Raw genomic sequence first — 13,406 nt, forward strand, 5'->3', positions numbered from 1 at the left:
GTACATAGAAAAGGTGTTTGACACTTGTATTTTCTTTGTAGGTTGTGCATCGGGTCTTCTCAGAGACTACTTACGATGATGCCATGAGCGCAGCCCTCAACGCTTCTCATGAGGATGGGGAAAAGGCCGGCTTCCTGCTTGGTCTAGGGTTCGTTGAGAAAGGCGTCCCGCCTTCCAACTTCCCTTTGTTCGATGTGGACACCGAAGCTGCATATGACCAAGCGGTGAACCAATATGCCGCCTTCCCGCATCCGGTGGTGGAGAAGGTGAAGGAAGTCGCTGCTGCTGATGATGGACTTGCTATCCTCAAGGCTTTCCTTGAACCGCCACGCTCTACTGATGGGGCGGGTCCAAGTGGAAGTGGTCCTGAAGCTTGATTCTGAAGATCCCTTCCCGCTGCTAGGATAGACTAGATTTTGTTTTGTAGGCGGGTAGTTACCCGGCCATTCTTGTAATATATCTTTTGTGAAATACAAATCTTTTTGTGGATAAGACTGTTATTTCCTTTGGGTTCATTGCTTTATAAACCTTATATGACTTGCATACTTAGTTTAAATTAGCGATTTCCCAACTGTTTAGAATAAGTTAACCTTGAATGTGGTTGACAGTAGGTTGAAGTTTTGCTTCCCCCTTTGTGAGTGTGCGGATAGGACCGGCACTTGCACTTGGTAGGATGGCTAAACTCTTCCCCTTTAACTATCCTGCGTGAAGGTCTTGTCATTTTCTGGGTTTATGCGGGTTTTGCCGCCTTCCCCACGCAACGATTCTTCACTTGATGCGGTGAATACCGGCATTAGTGTTCGACTCGACCGTTCAAAGCGTGGTTGTTAATAGGTTAGTGTTCAGCTTCCTCTACCAGGATTCATGCGGATATACCGGCACTTTCACATAGTGGGATGGCTGAACCTTTCCCCTTTAACTGACCTGCGTGAAGGTTCTGTCGTTTTTTGGGTTTATGCGGGTTTTGCCGCCTTCCCCACGCAATGACTCTTCTTGATGCGATGACTACCGGCATTAGTGTTCGAATCGACTGTTCAACGCGTGGTTGTTAATAGGTTAGTGTTCAGCTTCCTCTACCAGGATTCATGCGGATATACCGGCACTTTCACATAGTGGGATGGCTGAACTTTTCCCCTTTAACTGACCTGCGTGAAGGTTTGATGCTTTTGGGTTTGTGCGGGTTTTGCCGCCTTCCCTGCGCAACGATTCTTCACTTGATGCGGCGGATACCGGCATCTCCATGTGCAAAGTTCATAAAATATAAATGTAAAATCATCAGCTTCAATTTGAAGGAGAATCGTTTCCATTAGAAGTGGCTCTAGGCCTTTTCTTTACAAATTTGGAATTGATCTACATACAAACTGTGTAATTGAGCTCCCATTAGGCGTGGCTTGGATGGGAGCGCCATCGAGCCGACATGTATCTTGTTCGGGATCTCGTTGTTTACGCAGTATGTAGTCTCCGTTGAAGCTGCGATTTTTATTCGTGCGTTTCCCCAGCTGGGGTTCACGCATCAGCCTGCTCGACGCTCACTTCGCCACAAGGTGCGCGAGTGTCCTATCCTTGACAAATGCTTCGACCAAGTCCTTTACGTCTAAGCATTCTTCAGTGTTGTGGCCTTTGGTTTTGTGAAAATCACAATACTTTCTCCGATCAGCGTTGTGGCGATGCCGGATAAACGGAGCCTTTGGCCACGGGAGCTCCTCCGTGGCGAATATCTCGGTCACACTCTTTGTGAGTGGCGTCCACCTGGAGTTCTTCTCCGGTTTCACGTTATCTCTTCCGCCCAACCGATGTTGGAAACCGGACGGGGTGTCAAAGTTTACCCTTGACTGCCAAATGCCCAGCTTCCGCTTTTTGTTTAATCGGGCGGTAAGGACGTTGTTTTCCCTCGTCTTCTGGGTGTAGAGGTTCGTGCTCTGTGGAAGATCTCTACCCAGTTGCCTCTCGGTTTCCGCAAAGCGTTTAGCTGCGGTCATGATGGCATCCCATGTGGATGGCATGCCATCTTTGCCCGTCAGGGTGCGGATGAGTTCCGGGTCGTTTGCGCCCTGGATGAAAGCGGCGCGAACGAGATCTTCGCTAACGTTGCCCAGGCTTAGCTTCTTCGAGTTGAAGCGAGTGATGAAGTCAGGCAAAGATTCTTCCTCCTCTCGGACGCACTTGAGGATTGTCCACTGCTCCTCAGTGTACTTTCTTTGCTGACTAAAGTGTTGGCTGAACTTCTGTTGGAAGTCTGCCCAATCGTAGATGTGGTGGACCGGCAGACGGTCGAACCACGCTCTAGCTGCCCCGACCAGCGTCATTTGGAACATATAACACCACGTGGGTTCCGTCCAGTTACTGACGGTCGCCCCCGCGATGAATCTGTTCAAGTGATCGTCAGGGTCAGAAATACCATCGTACGTGCCTATGTTGGACATTTGTTTGGCACTTCTTGGGGCGATTGCTTCCGCAATGTCCCTTGCGAATTTGGACGTTCCCGCCCTTGCCGCAGTTGGCGTGAATGTTTTGGAGAAGTCCCGTGGGCTGTTGCCCACGTTTATTGGACTGAATGCTTCTCCAAAACGCCTTCTCGGTTGGGAATCCGTTTCTTTACGCTTCCCTTTCGCCCTATGACGAGGGTTCGCGTCTTCCTCGGATTCCTCCGAATCATCGTCGTATTCGAATTCTTCCACTTGTTGGAGTGAACGTAAACGTTCATCCAACTCAGCTTGGAACTCTTTTTGACGTGCTTCGGCCCACGCTTTAACCTCATCGAGTGTTTGGCAGGGGAGCCTCGTCTGTTGATTTTCTAACTGGGTATCGGTGAATCCCAGTGTCTGATTATTTACTTCACTTGCCCCGGCTTGGGTAGCTGGGGTAGTGTTCGTAAAGTTTGTGTACTCGGTATTCCCCCTTATAGCTGGGGTCATAATTACCGGAGTCTGTTGGTTACTCGGTTTTGGGACCGGAGTATCCTTAACCATCTTTCCAGAAATTTTGAAAAAACTGGAGAAAAATAAAGTTCTAGCTTTATGCACGGATGGCGCCAATGAAGAAACACCAGTCGAACCCCGACAGATTACGAGTAACCTGAGGGTTAGATAGACGTTTCCCACGAGGGGTTAATTCCGGCAAGATGGTTCTTCCGATAACCTGCAAAACAGACACCGTGAGCTCGTCACTAAGAAAGGGGGGGGGGGGTTCCTCCTTGTGACCACCCTCCGGCGTGAGAATCAGTCTATATTACTCTTTGAATATAAAAGTATATTATTAATACTAGAGCAGTTATCAGGTAAATTATACAAGATATTAGATGATGAAATGATAATACCATTTGATGTCTTTTATAGCCGAAGGTGGGTTTCCAAGGAGGTTTAGCCGGCCTACTACTCTGCCAACTGTGGCCTACACACGTGCTCTGCTGGTAATTGGTGGATAGGCAGCGGCTGACAGTGACCAGGCGTGCTGTTCACTTTTCCTTTTCCACCAACTACAGGCTAGGCACGTGGTATGGCAGGAGTTGGTGAGCAGGCGGCGGCTATTGGTCACAGTGCTGTGGCGTGTTGTCTGCCATGCTGCTGTCAGTGAGCTGTCGTATCGTTGGTCAGATCTTTTGTCCATACCTCGTCAGGTATCACACAAAAGATCCTCCATTATTATACGGACTGGCTCATTTAGGCGGGAGTTTTCCCCCTCCCGCCTTTATGCGGGAATGTTCCCGGCTTTGCTCATTCCTTCTTCAGGTGACTACTGAATTATTACGAGTTTGAGCCTTATGCGTGTAGCCATGCTGCGCGGGTGGCCAGTCCCTAATGGCGGGTATCCGCACCTGCGGGAACAGGCGGATACTTGGAAACCATAGGGAGGCATTTCCTGCGGGACCAGCTTGCGTACCGCATGTGAGGTCGTCACAACTCTGAGCGTGGTGGGTCCTGCGGGTTTGGTAGGTCGCGGCGCAGACGTCCCTATGGTGAAGTCTGCGAGTTCAACTGCGCAGACGTCCGTTTAAGGAGTCTTGCGTGTTCAACTGCGCAGACGTCTCCTTTTAAGGAAGTCTTGCGGGTCCTAACCACCTCTGCTGGGACCTACCTCTTCAATAATGAAGTTCCATGAGTTGATGTTTAGGCTGCAAAAAGTTAACAATTTAAAAATTCTCAAGGAAAGATAGAACTGAACTTTTTTTCCAAACTTTAAATAACTTTTTAATGATTTCAAATTTTGTCACTTACTTTTACAACTTTATATACAGAAAATTGCAACATACTTAACTTTCATGTCAGAATCACTAAAAAAATTGAAAATTAGTAATCACCTTAATATTTGGCCACATACTGCAATAAACATAAAGCCAAACTGATCTGAACTTTTTGCCCAAACTTTAAATAACTTTTTAATAATTTTAAATTTCGCCACCACCCGTTTAAACACAAACCAACGTAATATTTCTTTTTAAAATGACCCGTTTTGGCATGAACTCAATTCTGTCTAGAATTTGGTTTGATTTATACATTCTGACTTGCTATTCAGCCCGACCCTGCTCGCATTATCTCTGTTGTCTAAAGACAACATTTTTCTTTTGTAAATTCAAATATGGTCACAGCCCGTTTCGACCCAAACCATTTTAGATATTTTATAATTGACCGTTCAAATAAGCAAAGGCAAGATATAGTAAGAATAAGAAATTAGAATTAAACAAACATGATCAAATTCCATGTCAATTTTTTTATTTGGACATAACAAAGTCAAAATGCATCTTTGTTGACCTAAATATATTCATTTAATTCTTTATACCAAATTACCAATCGTGTGTAAAGGCTGCTAGATGAATTGTTATGCTAAGGGTTTATAATTTCCTAAATAACAAGCATGACCTAAATGAGTTATTACCAGGTGGAACATTAGCAGAAGACCCGGGCCAGAAAACTTGGTGTGGTGGCTTTCTGAGCTTTAATCACAAGGAACTTTCTATGTCATTGTCATCCACAAACCTATCCCAGGATGGGAATGCTCTTACATCAATATCGGGTGTTGGATGTGATCATCTGATGGTGGATATTGTTAGTGTGTTTTTTGTTCGGTGTGTTTTATTTTTTTAAAGGTAAAAAACACTTCTTACACTTCTTAGGATAGTTTTACTTCTTATTTTAACCTTGCTCTAACACTCACATATGAATATAATAATAATAACAGAAAAGGAAGAGAGGGCGATACCCCCCCCCCTATCGGCCCAAAAATTGCCCGAGGGGGGGGGGGGTTGTAGCCACTAGCCCGTCGTCGCCCTTCATCGCCCAAACAATCCACCCACACAAATGGCCTAACCGGACAAGTAACTAAACAAATTGCTTTATTAAGACTGAATCGGTTGTACCGGCTACAAAAACTAGATGACAAAATAAAAAATTATGAAGCATGAAATATTAGACAAATCGTTAAATAAAATTTAAAGATTAACCAAGAAGCATCAAAATTTTAATTCGTTTTAATAGCACAGTCCTTTTGCTTTGAGCTTATTTTAGTCGATCACTTATAAATCCACGATGAATTTCTTTGTGTTTTCCAATTAGAAGCCTTAATACACATGTATGTCACGAGCACTCTTATATTCCTCTCTCCTTCATACAGGTGTCATGTCACTCACGTATAAGAAAAATGTCCTTATCAACTATGCTATTAAACATATTAAACTAGGTATGGTAATGAGTTGAGTTTGGGCTGGTTTATGTAATCTCAAACCTATACCTGATTATAAAAACACGTCGGGTTTTAATCGGGTAATTTCCCGTCGAGTTTATGGTTTCCCATCAGGTTTTGGGTTTACTATCGCGTTTTCATAAAGTACATGTCGAGTATACCCGGGCCAAAAGCTATTGGGTTTTGACTAAAAGATAACTGATCAATTACAAACAATGATTAACATAAAATAAAATGTCTCAAATAAATGCATAATTGTAATAAAAATTCTCGGCAAATAATAACTTTAGAATATTTAGAAACATACCATACATACATACATTACATATAAAAAAAGTTATGTCGGGTACATCAGGTAAATGAGTCAATTTAGTCGGGCAATCAGGTATATTCAAAATCTCAAAAATGTCCCAAACTCTAATGAGTCAGGTATTACCCGTCCCCAAATATGTAAGATTTCGGGTTTTTTCATCAAATCATGTTTCATTGTTATCCCTATATTAAACAAAGGAAAAATAAAAGAAAAACGGGTAAGATATTAAAACTAATAAAGAACTGAATTTTAAAATCTTATAAAGAAAACAGGAGGGAAAACAAGACAAAGAAAAGTAACTTGTCCTTTTCTCATATCATCATAAAGTAACAGTCTCCGGGTTGAATTTTTAGCTTCCTACGGCTACATCTATCTTACCCTTATTCTATTTTGAATTGAATCAGTCACAGTCACCCCTACCGTCACGCTTTTGAATTTGCCTTCTTTCTTTTTTTAACTCAAAACTCATAAAGTTACACAATTTCACTTTTTCCCTTACTATTATCATATGGGTAGTAATCTTTAAGGTGAAAAGGGTAAAAAAAGAAAGATCTGACAGTTTGTGTTTCCAAGAATAATAAGATGGATAATTCAGATGGGTTTGAATTTGAATCATTTGATAGCAGAACAAGAAGCTTGAATTCCAGAAGTTCAGCCACTTCTTCTAAAGAGTCTTGTTCTTCCCCTGTTTCTTTTGGTTGGCCTATTAAAAAAGATCAAGTGATGAGCAAGTGTGGTGATATTAATGAAGATAAATTGAAATCAGGTACTGGTTTTGATGGTGAGCTCAAGATCAAGAAAACAGGTATGCAAGTTTCAGGTATGGTTTCAATTTATTATTATTATTATTATTATTATTATTATTATTATTATTATTATAATAATAATTATAATTATTATTATTATTAGTTTGGATATATACAAATTAAATTAACGTGCTAACTGTGCAAATCAAATAATGTAATTATACTAGTGTAATTACGCCACGATGTAATTATATAATTACACTACTTGATTTGCACAATAAGCAAGCTAATTTAATTTGTACGTAACTTTCCCCTATTATTATTTTGTTTTTTTTTGTTTTTAAAAATTTTTAAATTTATTATTTGAATTTGAATTTTGATGGTTGGAGTTAAGGATGCCTTGATTACATTCAAGATCAATGTAAATTTGAATATGAATAGGTGGGAAAAATTGTGTCTTTTATAAGTTATTATTTGAATTTGAGGATACCTTGATTACCTTCAAGATCAATGTGTTTTAGAAAAAAGTTGCAAACTTTATTACTTTATTGATTCCATTTGCTTTTTTATTTTTCCCTTCTTTATAGTTTTAACCTATCATAATATATATACTGTTTTTTTTTATTTATCTTGAGTAGAAATGGAGATGATGAAAGAAAGGTTTAGTAAATTATTACTTGGTGAAGATATGTCTGGAAGTGGCAAAGGTGTCTGCACAGCTTTGGCTATCTCAAATGCCATCACAAATCTTTGTGGTATGGTAATTAGTTAATTACACTTTGTGGCAATCATTTTTTTTATTTTAATTTTATAAAATTATTATTTTTTTCAGCCACTGCATTTGGTCAACTGTGGAGATTGGAACCTTTACCTTCTGAGAAGAAACAAATGTGGCAAAAAGAAATGGAATGTCTTCTTTGTGTTAGTGATTACATCGTTGAGTTTAAACCGTCTTGGCAAACGTTAGCCGATGGAAGTAAACTCGAGGTAATTTGTCAATGTTTTGAGTTAATGTTGAGTTAGTGATGAGTTAATGTATATTATTGTTGTGACACATGTTTTAAATCATGGTACTTTAGATCATGACATGCAGACCAAGATCAGATATCTATGTTAACCTCCCTGCTCTCAAGAAACTAGACAACATGCTTCTGGTTAGTGTACATTGTTCAAATTATTATTATTATTTTTATAAAGATTATTAAATCAACCAATATTGAATTGTAATGATTTGATTTTTTACAGGGAATACTAGATAGTTTCACCAACACGGAATTTTGGTACGTTGATAAGGGGATAACGACACCAGAACCTGATGGTTTAACCTCGTTTAATAAATCATCACAACGCCAACAAGACAAATGGTGGCTGCCCGTGCCTCGGGTTCCTGCTGGTGGTCTAGATGAAAATGCACGAAAGCGGTTAAACCATAAGCGTGAATCTGCTAATCAGATTCTAAAAGCCGCCATGGCGATTAATAGTGTTTCTTTAGCTGAAATGGAAGTTCCTGAATCTTACTTGGAATCCCTTCCAAAGGTATAACAACAAAAAGATAATTAAAATTTTCATCATTTCACGTTAGTTCAGTGGTCATATCAATTATTTATGTGTTAGTCAAACATGTAATATGGTCATATGGCCTGTATGATTTTAATTTCATACGGCCCATATGACCATTTTACATGCCATATGGTCTGTATGTCACGACAGTGGTGTCTGGATAATGTGTAAGTGGTGTTGGTTTAGTCAAGCACTAGTTCTAAGTTGTGATTTTTTTTATCTGTTTGCTAGAATGGAAAAGCTTGTTTAGGGGATGTGATCTATCAATATATAACCTCAGAGCAATTTTCAGCAGAGTGTTTGCTAGATTGCCTCGACCTTTCATCCGAACATGTCGCCCTAGAAATCGCGAACCGAGTGGAAGCCGCAATCTACATGTGGCGTAAAAAGCCCCCGCCTGCTAAAACATCATGGGATATGGTGAAAGATCTAATGGCAGATGCGCATCGACGTGATTTACTAGCTAACCGAGCAGAAAGCCTCTTGGTTTGCTTAAAACATAGGTTTCCTTGTCTAACTCAAATCTCATTGGACACAACCAAGATTCAGTGTAACAAGGTACATACCTTTAATGTTAATAAAACACACAAATTATTAACATAGTTAAAATGTATGATTTCATTATTCTACATGGTATCATAGCCTTAGAGTTACTTGAGCTAATACATTCTCTGATACAAATATCAATGAATTTTTGTAATATGAACATTTTTTTATTTTTCACTTCAGGATGTCGGAAAAGCGATTCTCGAGAGCTACTCAAGAGTATTGGAAAGCTTAGCATTCAATATTGTGGCACGCATCGATGATTTATTATACGTAGACGACTTGTCTAAACAATCCGAAACCAAAGCACTAAGAGTGAGCACAACTAGTCACAAGTGGGTCTCAGTGTCCACCGCCTCAGGTTCACCTTACAGACCCAGTTTCGGGACCCCAAAGTTTTCACCTGGACCGCTAGTGAGTCCTAGCCCGGCAAAGGGAGACCGGACGCCTTTCTTGACTAGCAATGGGAATAGTAACAAAACTAGCCGCGGTTGTGGGGTCAGGCGCGCTTTAACGAGTTATCTTGGTGGTGAGACAAGAGTGAAGAGTCTAGAAGGTCCCGGTTGTCTTTCTACACGAAATGCAGATACGCCGGGTTCTAGAAGTAGCGTGGATGGTGGACCGAGCCAGAAGGAGAACCGAACCCCGGTCAAGTTGCCAAAACGGATCGCGGAGTTGCAACTTGATTAAGGAAAAGAGAGTTTATATACTTCTACCGTTAATATTACTTGTTATGTTGTATTCCAATCATCCTAAAAGATCAATGCATATGTTTTGTTCAAGATTTTTACTTATGTTAACCCTTTATTGTTTGCTTTCACTAATTAAATCATATAATTTTAATGTGAGTGATTGTATTACCTAGCTAATATCATGTTTTGTGATGCACAATAGAAACAAGTAAAATAAACAGAAAACAATTCCTCAAAAAATTGATACAATATTGACTATTGAGTACTTAAATTGTCACATGAGGTGGCTTTATGTAAAGTTTCAAATTTGATAGGTTTGCAAAATCTAAAATATATATAAACGAAACCTTTAAAAGTTATCGCTCCATACATTTTCTCAAGTCTCTAGATTGTTTTATTTGTAAATGGAGGCTTCTCTCTGTAAACTTAGATAACCCTTAAACGAGTTATAACATCTCATTAAATTAAAAATTAATTTTACCAAATATTTGATATGAGAATTCTATAAAATAGAATTTACTAAAAATTAATATTTATAATTAATAAACACTTTTATAGTAAAAAAATAAGCGGGTCATGAATCTCACCAAACCAGATAACTTTTAAACCGGGTTATAACATCTCATTTATTTATAAAACACTTTAATCATCAAATCCTAAGTAAATATTATTAACTTCTTCACAACAAATAAAATTAAAATAAAAAAAAATATAAATATTATAAACGAATAATTTAAAATAACCCCGTAATACGGGGATAAAAGCTAGTTATTAATATTACAAACCAAGTAATAAGTAATAATTAATAAAATTAAAACCATAAATAGATGTATAAATTATATTAATCAAGGATTTAAACGTAAAAAGTGTAGACAGCTAAATTCGAGAGAAAATATTGAGTGATGAAACTGGAACGCTAATTAATGGAACTTGGGTTGACCGCTAGGCCAAAACGTCTATGGCTGTTTCATTTGTTTGTCGCATGATCCAGCATGTTGAGAATAGAGGTACACAAATCGATTCTTAGACCCAAACTGGTTCGGTTTCGGTCAAAGAAAGTTAAAATCAGTTTTTGCCCAAACGGTTCTCTTTGAGACTGTTTTAAAACGGAAAATGATATGTTCGGTCTCAGAGCAACCGGTTCGGTTTTAACTGGTTTCAACGAAAGAGTTCTCAAGCCCATTAAAAACTGGCATTTCGGATTCTCTCGAAACGGTTTCACTTCATGAACTGGTTTATTTAGTCTTCCAACTTAAGCTGATTATCACTTTGACACCATTACAACATTTGTGAATTTACTTTCGGTGATGAATGATTGCTTTTGTTAAATGTTATATATCCAAGCTCTGAGGGATAATGGGGTTGGTGAACTTTCTTGCTTACATGACATCTGTTTCATTGGATTTTTTTAATATGAAAAATAAAAGAGACCAAATGGTTTTTACGAGAGAATTTTTGTTTTCAGGTGATTTACTATTTGAAATGACGGATTCTAAATATTATACAGATGTTGTCAGTTATTGTTTGGTGACATGGAAGTTTCGAAGGTGTTTCGCTAACTAGTTTGAATCCTAAAATATGTCGGAACACGCTCGAAAGTTCCATGTTACGAGACAATAGCTAACAATGTCTGTACAACTTTTAGGATCCGTCATTTCAAATGACGGATCACCTAGAAATCATTAACCAAAAATCTATCTCATTGAAATCAATTGTTCAGTGCAAAGTTCTCGATGGTTCTTCCATTGAAATCATGATTGTTGCTAGCATAACATTTACATTAGTGGCATAAGTTCTCGATGGTTCTTCCACCATTGAAGATAATGTAAACAACGTGTAACCAACTTCCATACACCAGTATAAAACCCGAAGAACCCGCAACTGATTCATGCATTCGATTTGTTAAAATTTAACAAGACAATCAACTTACAAAACAATGGAAGGTTCAATGAAAAACATATGCATGTTTGGGTTTGTTGTGGTTCTTGTGATTGTTGGGTTGGGTGAAGTTAATGGAGCGGGTGAGTGTGGGCGGGCTAACCCGGATATGGAAGCGTTCAAGCTGGCTCCGTGTGCATCGGCTGCACAGGATGAGAACGCCTCGGTTTCTGGAAGCTGTTGTGCTGCGGTTAAGAAGTTGGGACAAACCCGAAATGCTTGTGTGCAGTTATGTTGTCTAATACTGCTAAAAGCTCGGGAGTCAAGCCCGAGATTGCGATGACTATTCCGAAACGGTGCAACATTGCGGACCGTCCTGTTGGTTATCAATGTGGAGGTTGGTTTAGTTTCATTTCATTGATCTTTTTAGGGGTGAGAAAAAAACAGATTAAACGAATTGAAAATAAAAAAACCTAACCGAAATAACCGACCAAAACTAATAACTGATTATTCAGTTTTGTTTTGTTTTCTTTTCTTTGTAAATTGCTAAGCGCTAACAATGTTTCGGTTCAAATTTCAAAACTGAACCAAACCGAACTAAAAATCGAGCTGCACCGAACTTGTTTAAATATTTATTATTAGATTTAGAATGGCTAAATTTAATCCTTTCAACCAAAAATTTAATTCTCAAATTTGTTTGTAAGAGGACAGGAGGTTAACAAAATTTTAGATTAAAAGTTTTATGCCCAAATTCAATTATTTGGGCCTATTTTAACAACCCTAAATATTTTAATTCCAAATAAAACCAAAAATCAAACTCACACGATTTGAATTACCGAAAACGCTTTTCTAAAACCAAAAACTAAATTCGCTTTTGGTTTGATTTGAGTTCAATACCGACCTATGCACACCCCTAGATTTTAGATGTTAGTTATAGTATTTTTCTTTTTGCTGACGTAGTTGTACGATGTGCTTTGCAGCTTATACATTGCCTTGAAAGCTTGAAGACTACTAGTTTCATGGAAGTTGTACCAGTGAGTTTGAAGTGTATCTTGGTTGGTTCTTTTCTAGCCAATGGTTTCTACTCATGTGTTTAGTAAATAAATTACTGGTATTTTAATTGTGTCATGATAACTTCCATGTTTTTGTCTTGTGTCTTTTGGTCATGTGTTAATAAATTGTTGTTTCTCTTGTGTTGACTTTGGTACGGTCAACTTTTGTGTAATTCTAAAAAGAGAATGCCATTTGGTATTTGGATCAAACTTATGCTTTAGTATGGTGGAATGAATCTGGTTCTAGATAGCAACTTGTTGGTAGAATTGAAAGCTAGCTTTAAAGAAGATACCATGCTAGTTCTTCTTATGGCACATATATGCGAGCGTTATATGTTCCAGCGTGGTTGGATGTGGATATGTCATAACGATTATGTAGGTGGACCGACTCGATAAAGACAAGCGATCCATTTGCCTTAGATGTCAACATGCGTGATAGTTTGACCTATTTTAAAGCGATATTCGATTTTAAGTAACTTTAGCAAAGTTCTTGAAGACAGCCTTAGAAGTGATTTATTGCACCCGTTATGTATTTATACTAGCTTGAGACCCATGTATAGTACGAGTCGTTGATGAATAATAATATTTAATATTTAAGTAAAATACAAAAAACAATAAAACTTAGGGAAAATTCCCAAGTTTATTCAAAATTCCCAAGTTTATTCAAAAAGGTGTCCGTTTATTCAAAAACTTGTGATAAGGACTTATAATAATATAAAGTGAAAAATGGTTTAGATTTTTGAAACGTAATAATAATGTTTTAAAATTTAAAGGTGGAAAAATCGCGCATGAACCACCATGACTTGATATTCCGACACTAAAAACCTTTTTACAAAACTACCACGTTGGGGTCTAAACATGTGCACGAAATCACCGCGACTTTTTCATGTTTTAGACTCAAATAACAATGATAACACAATAAATCGAGATACAATGTCATGCC

The 13,406-nt window shown here is 38.4% G+C and overlaps 1 protein-coding gene and 1 pseudogene across 2 annotated transcripts; both read left to right on the forward strand.

Moving 5' to 3' along the window:
* The first annotated feature begins 6,348 nt into the window (after positions 1-6,348).
* On the forward strand, positions 6,349-9,629 carry LOC143629276 (rop guanine nucleotide exchange factor 7-like). Its single transcript, XM_077098586.1, has 7 exons — positions 6,349-6,809; positions 7,374-7,490; positions 7,568-7,722; positions 7,815-7,889; positions 7,981-8,271; positions 8,527-8,853; positions 9,025-9,629. The coding sequence occupies exons 1-7, from the start codon at positions 6,572-6,574 to the stop codon at positions 9,529-9,531; spliced, it is 1,710 nt and encodes a 569-aa protein (XP_076954701.1). The 5' UTR covers positions 6,349-6,571; the 3' UTR covers positions 9,532-9,629.
* A 1,709-nt stretch (positions 9,630-11,338) lies between these two features.
* On the forward strand, positions 11,339-12,652 carry LOC143629278 (uncharacterized; annotated as a pseudogene). Its single transcript, XR_013152925.1, has 2 exons — positions 11,339-11,808; positions 12,392-12,652. The product of XR_013152925.1 is annotated as an uncharacterized LOC143629278 (transcript).
* The last annotated feature ends 754 nt before the right edge of the window (positions 12,653-13,406 follow it).

This window comes from Bidens hawaiensis, unplaced genomic scaffold (genome assembly GCF_021521415.1).
Source record: "Bidens hawaiensis isolate Kalapana, Puna unplaced genomic scaffold, B.hawaiensis_p1.1 tig00005179_1, whole genome shotgun sequence".
In the NCBI taxonomy this organism is placed as follows: domain Eukaryota; kingdom Viridiplantae; phylum Streptophyta; class Magnoliopsida; order Asterales; family Asteraceae; genus Bidens; species Bidens hawaiensis.

Bases quoted from the DNA above. Each gene is read 5' to 3' on its own strand.
- LOC143629276 (XM_077098586.1), top strand. From the start codon at position 6,572: ATGGATAATTCAGATGGGTTTGAATTTGAATCATTTGATAGCAGAACA. The intron at 7,723-7,814 runs GTAATTTGTCAA...ATGGTACTTTAG, and splicing joins CCGATGGAAGTAAACTCGAG to ATCATGACATGCAGACCAAG. The intron at 8,272-8,526 runs GTATAACAACAA...TCTGTTTGCTAG, and splicing joins ACTTGGAATCCCTTCCAAAG to AATGGAAAAGCTTGTTTAGG.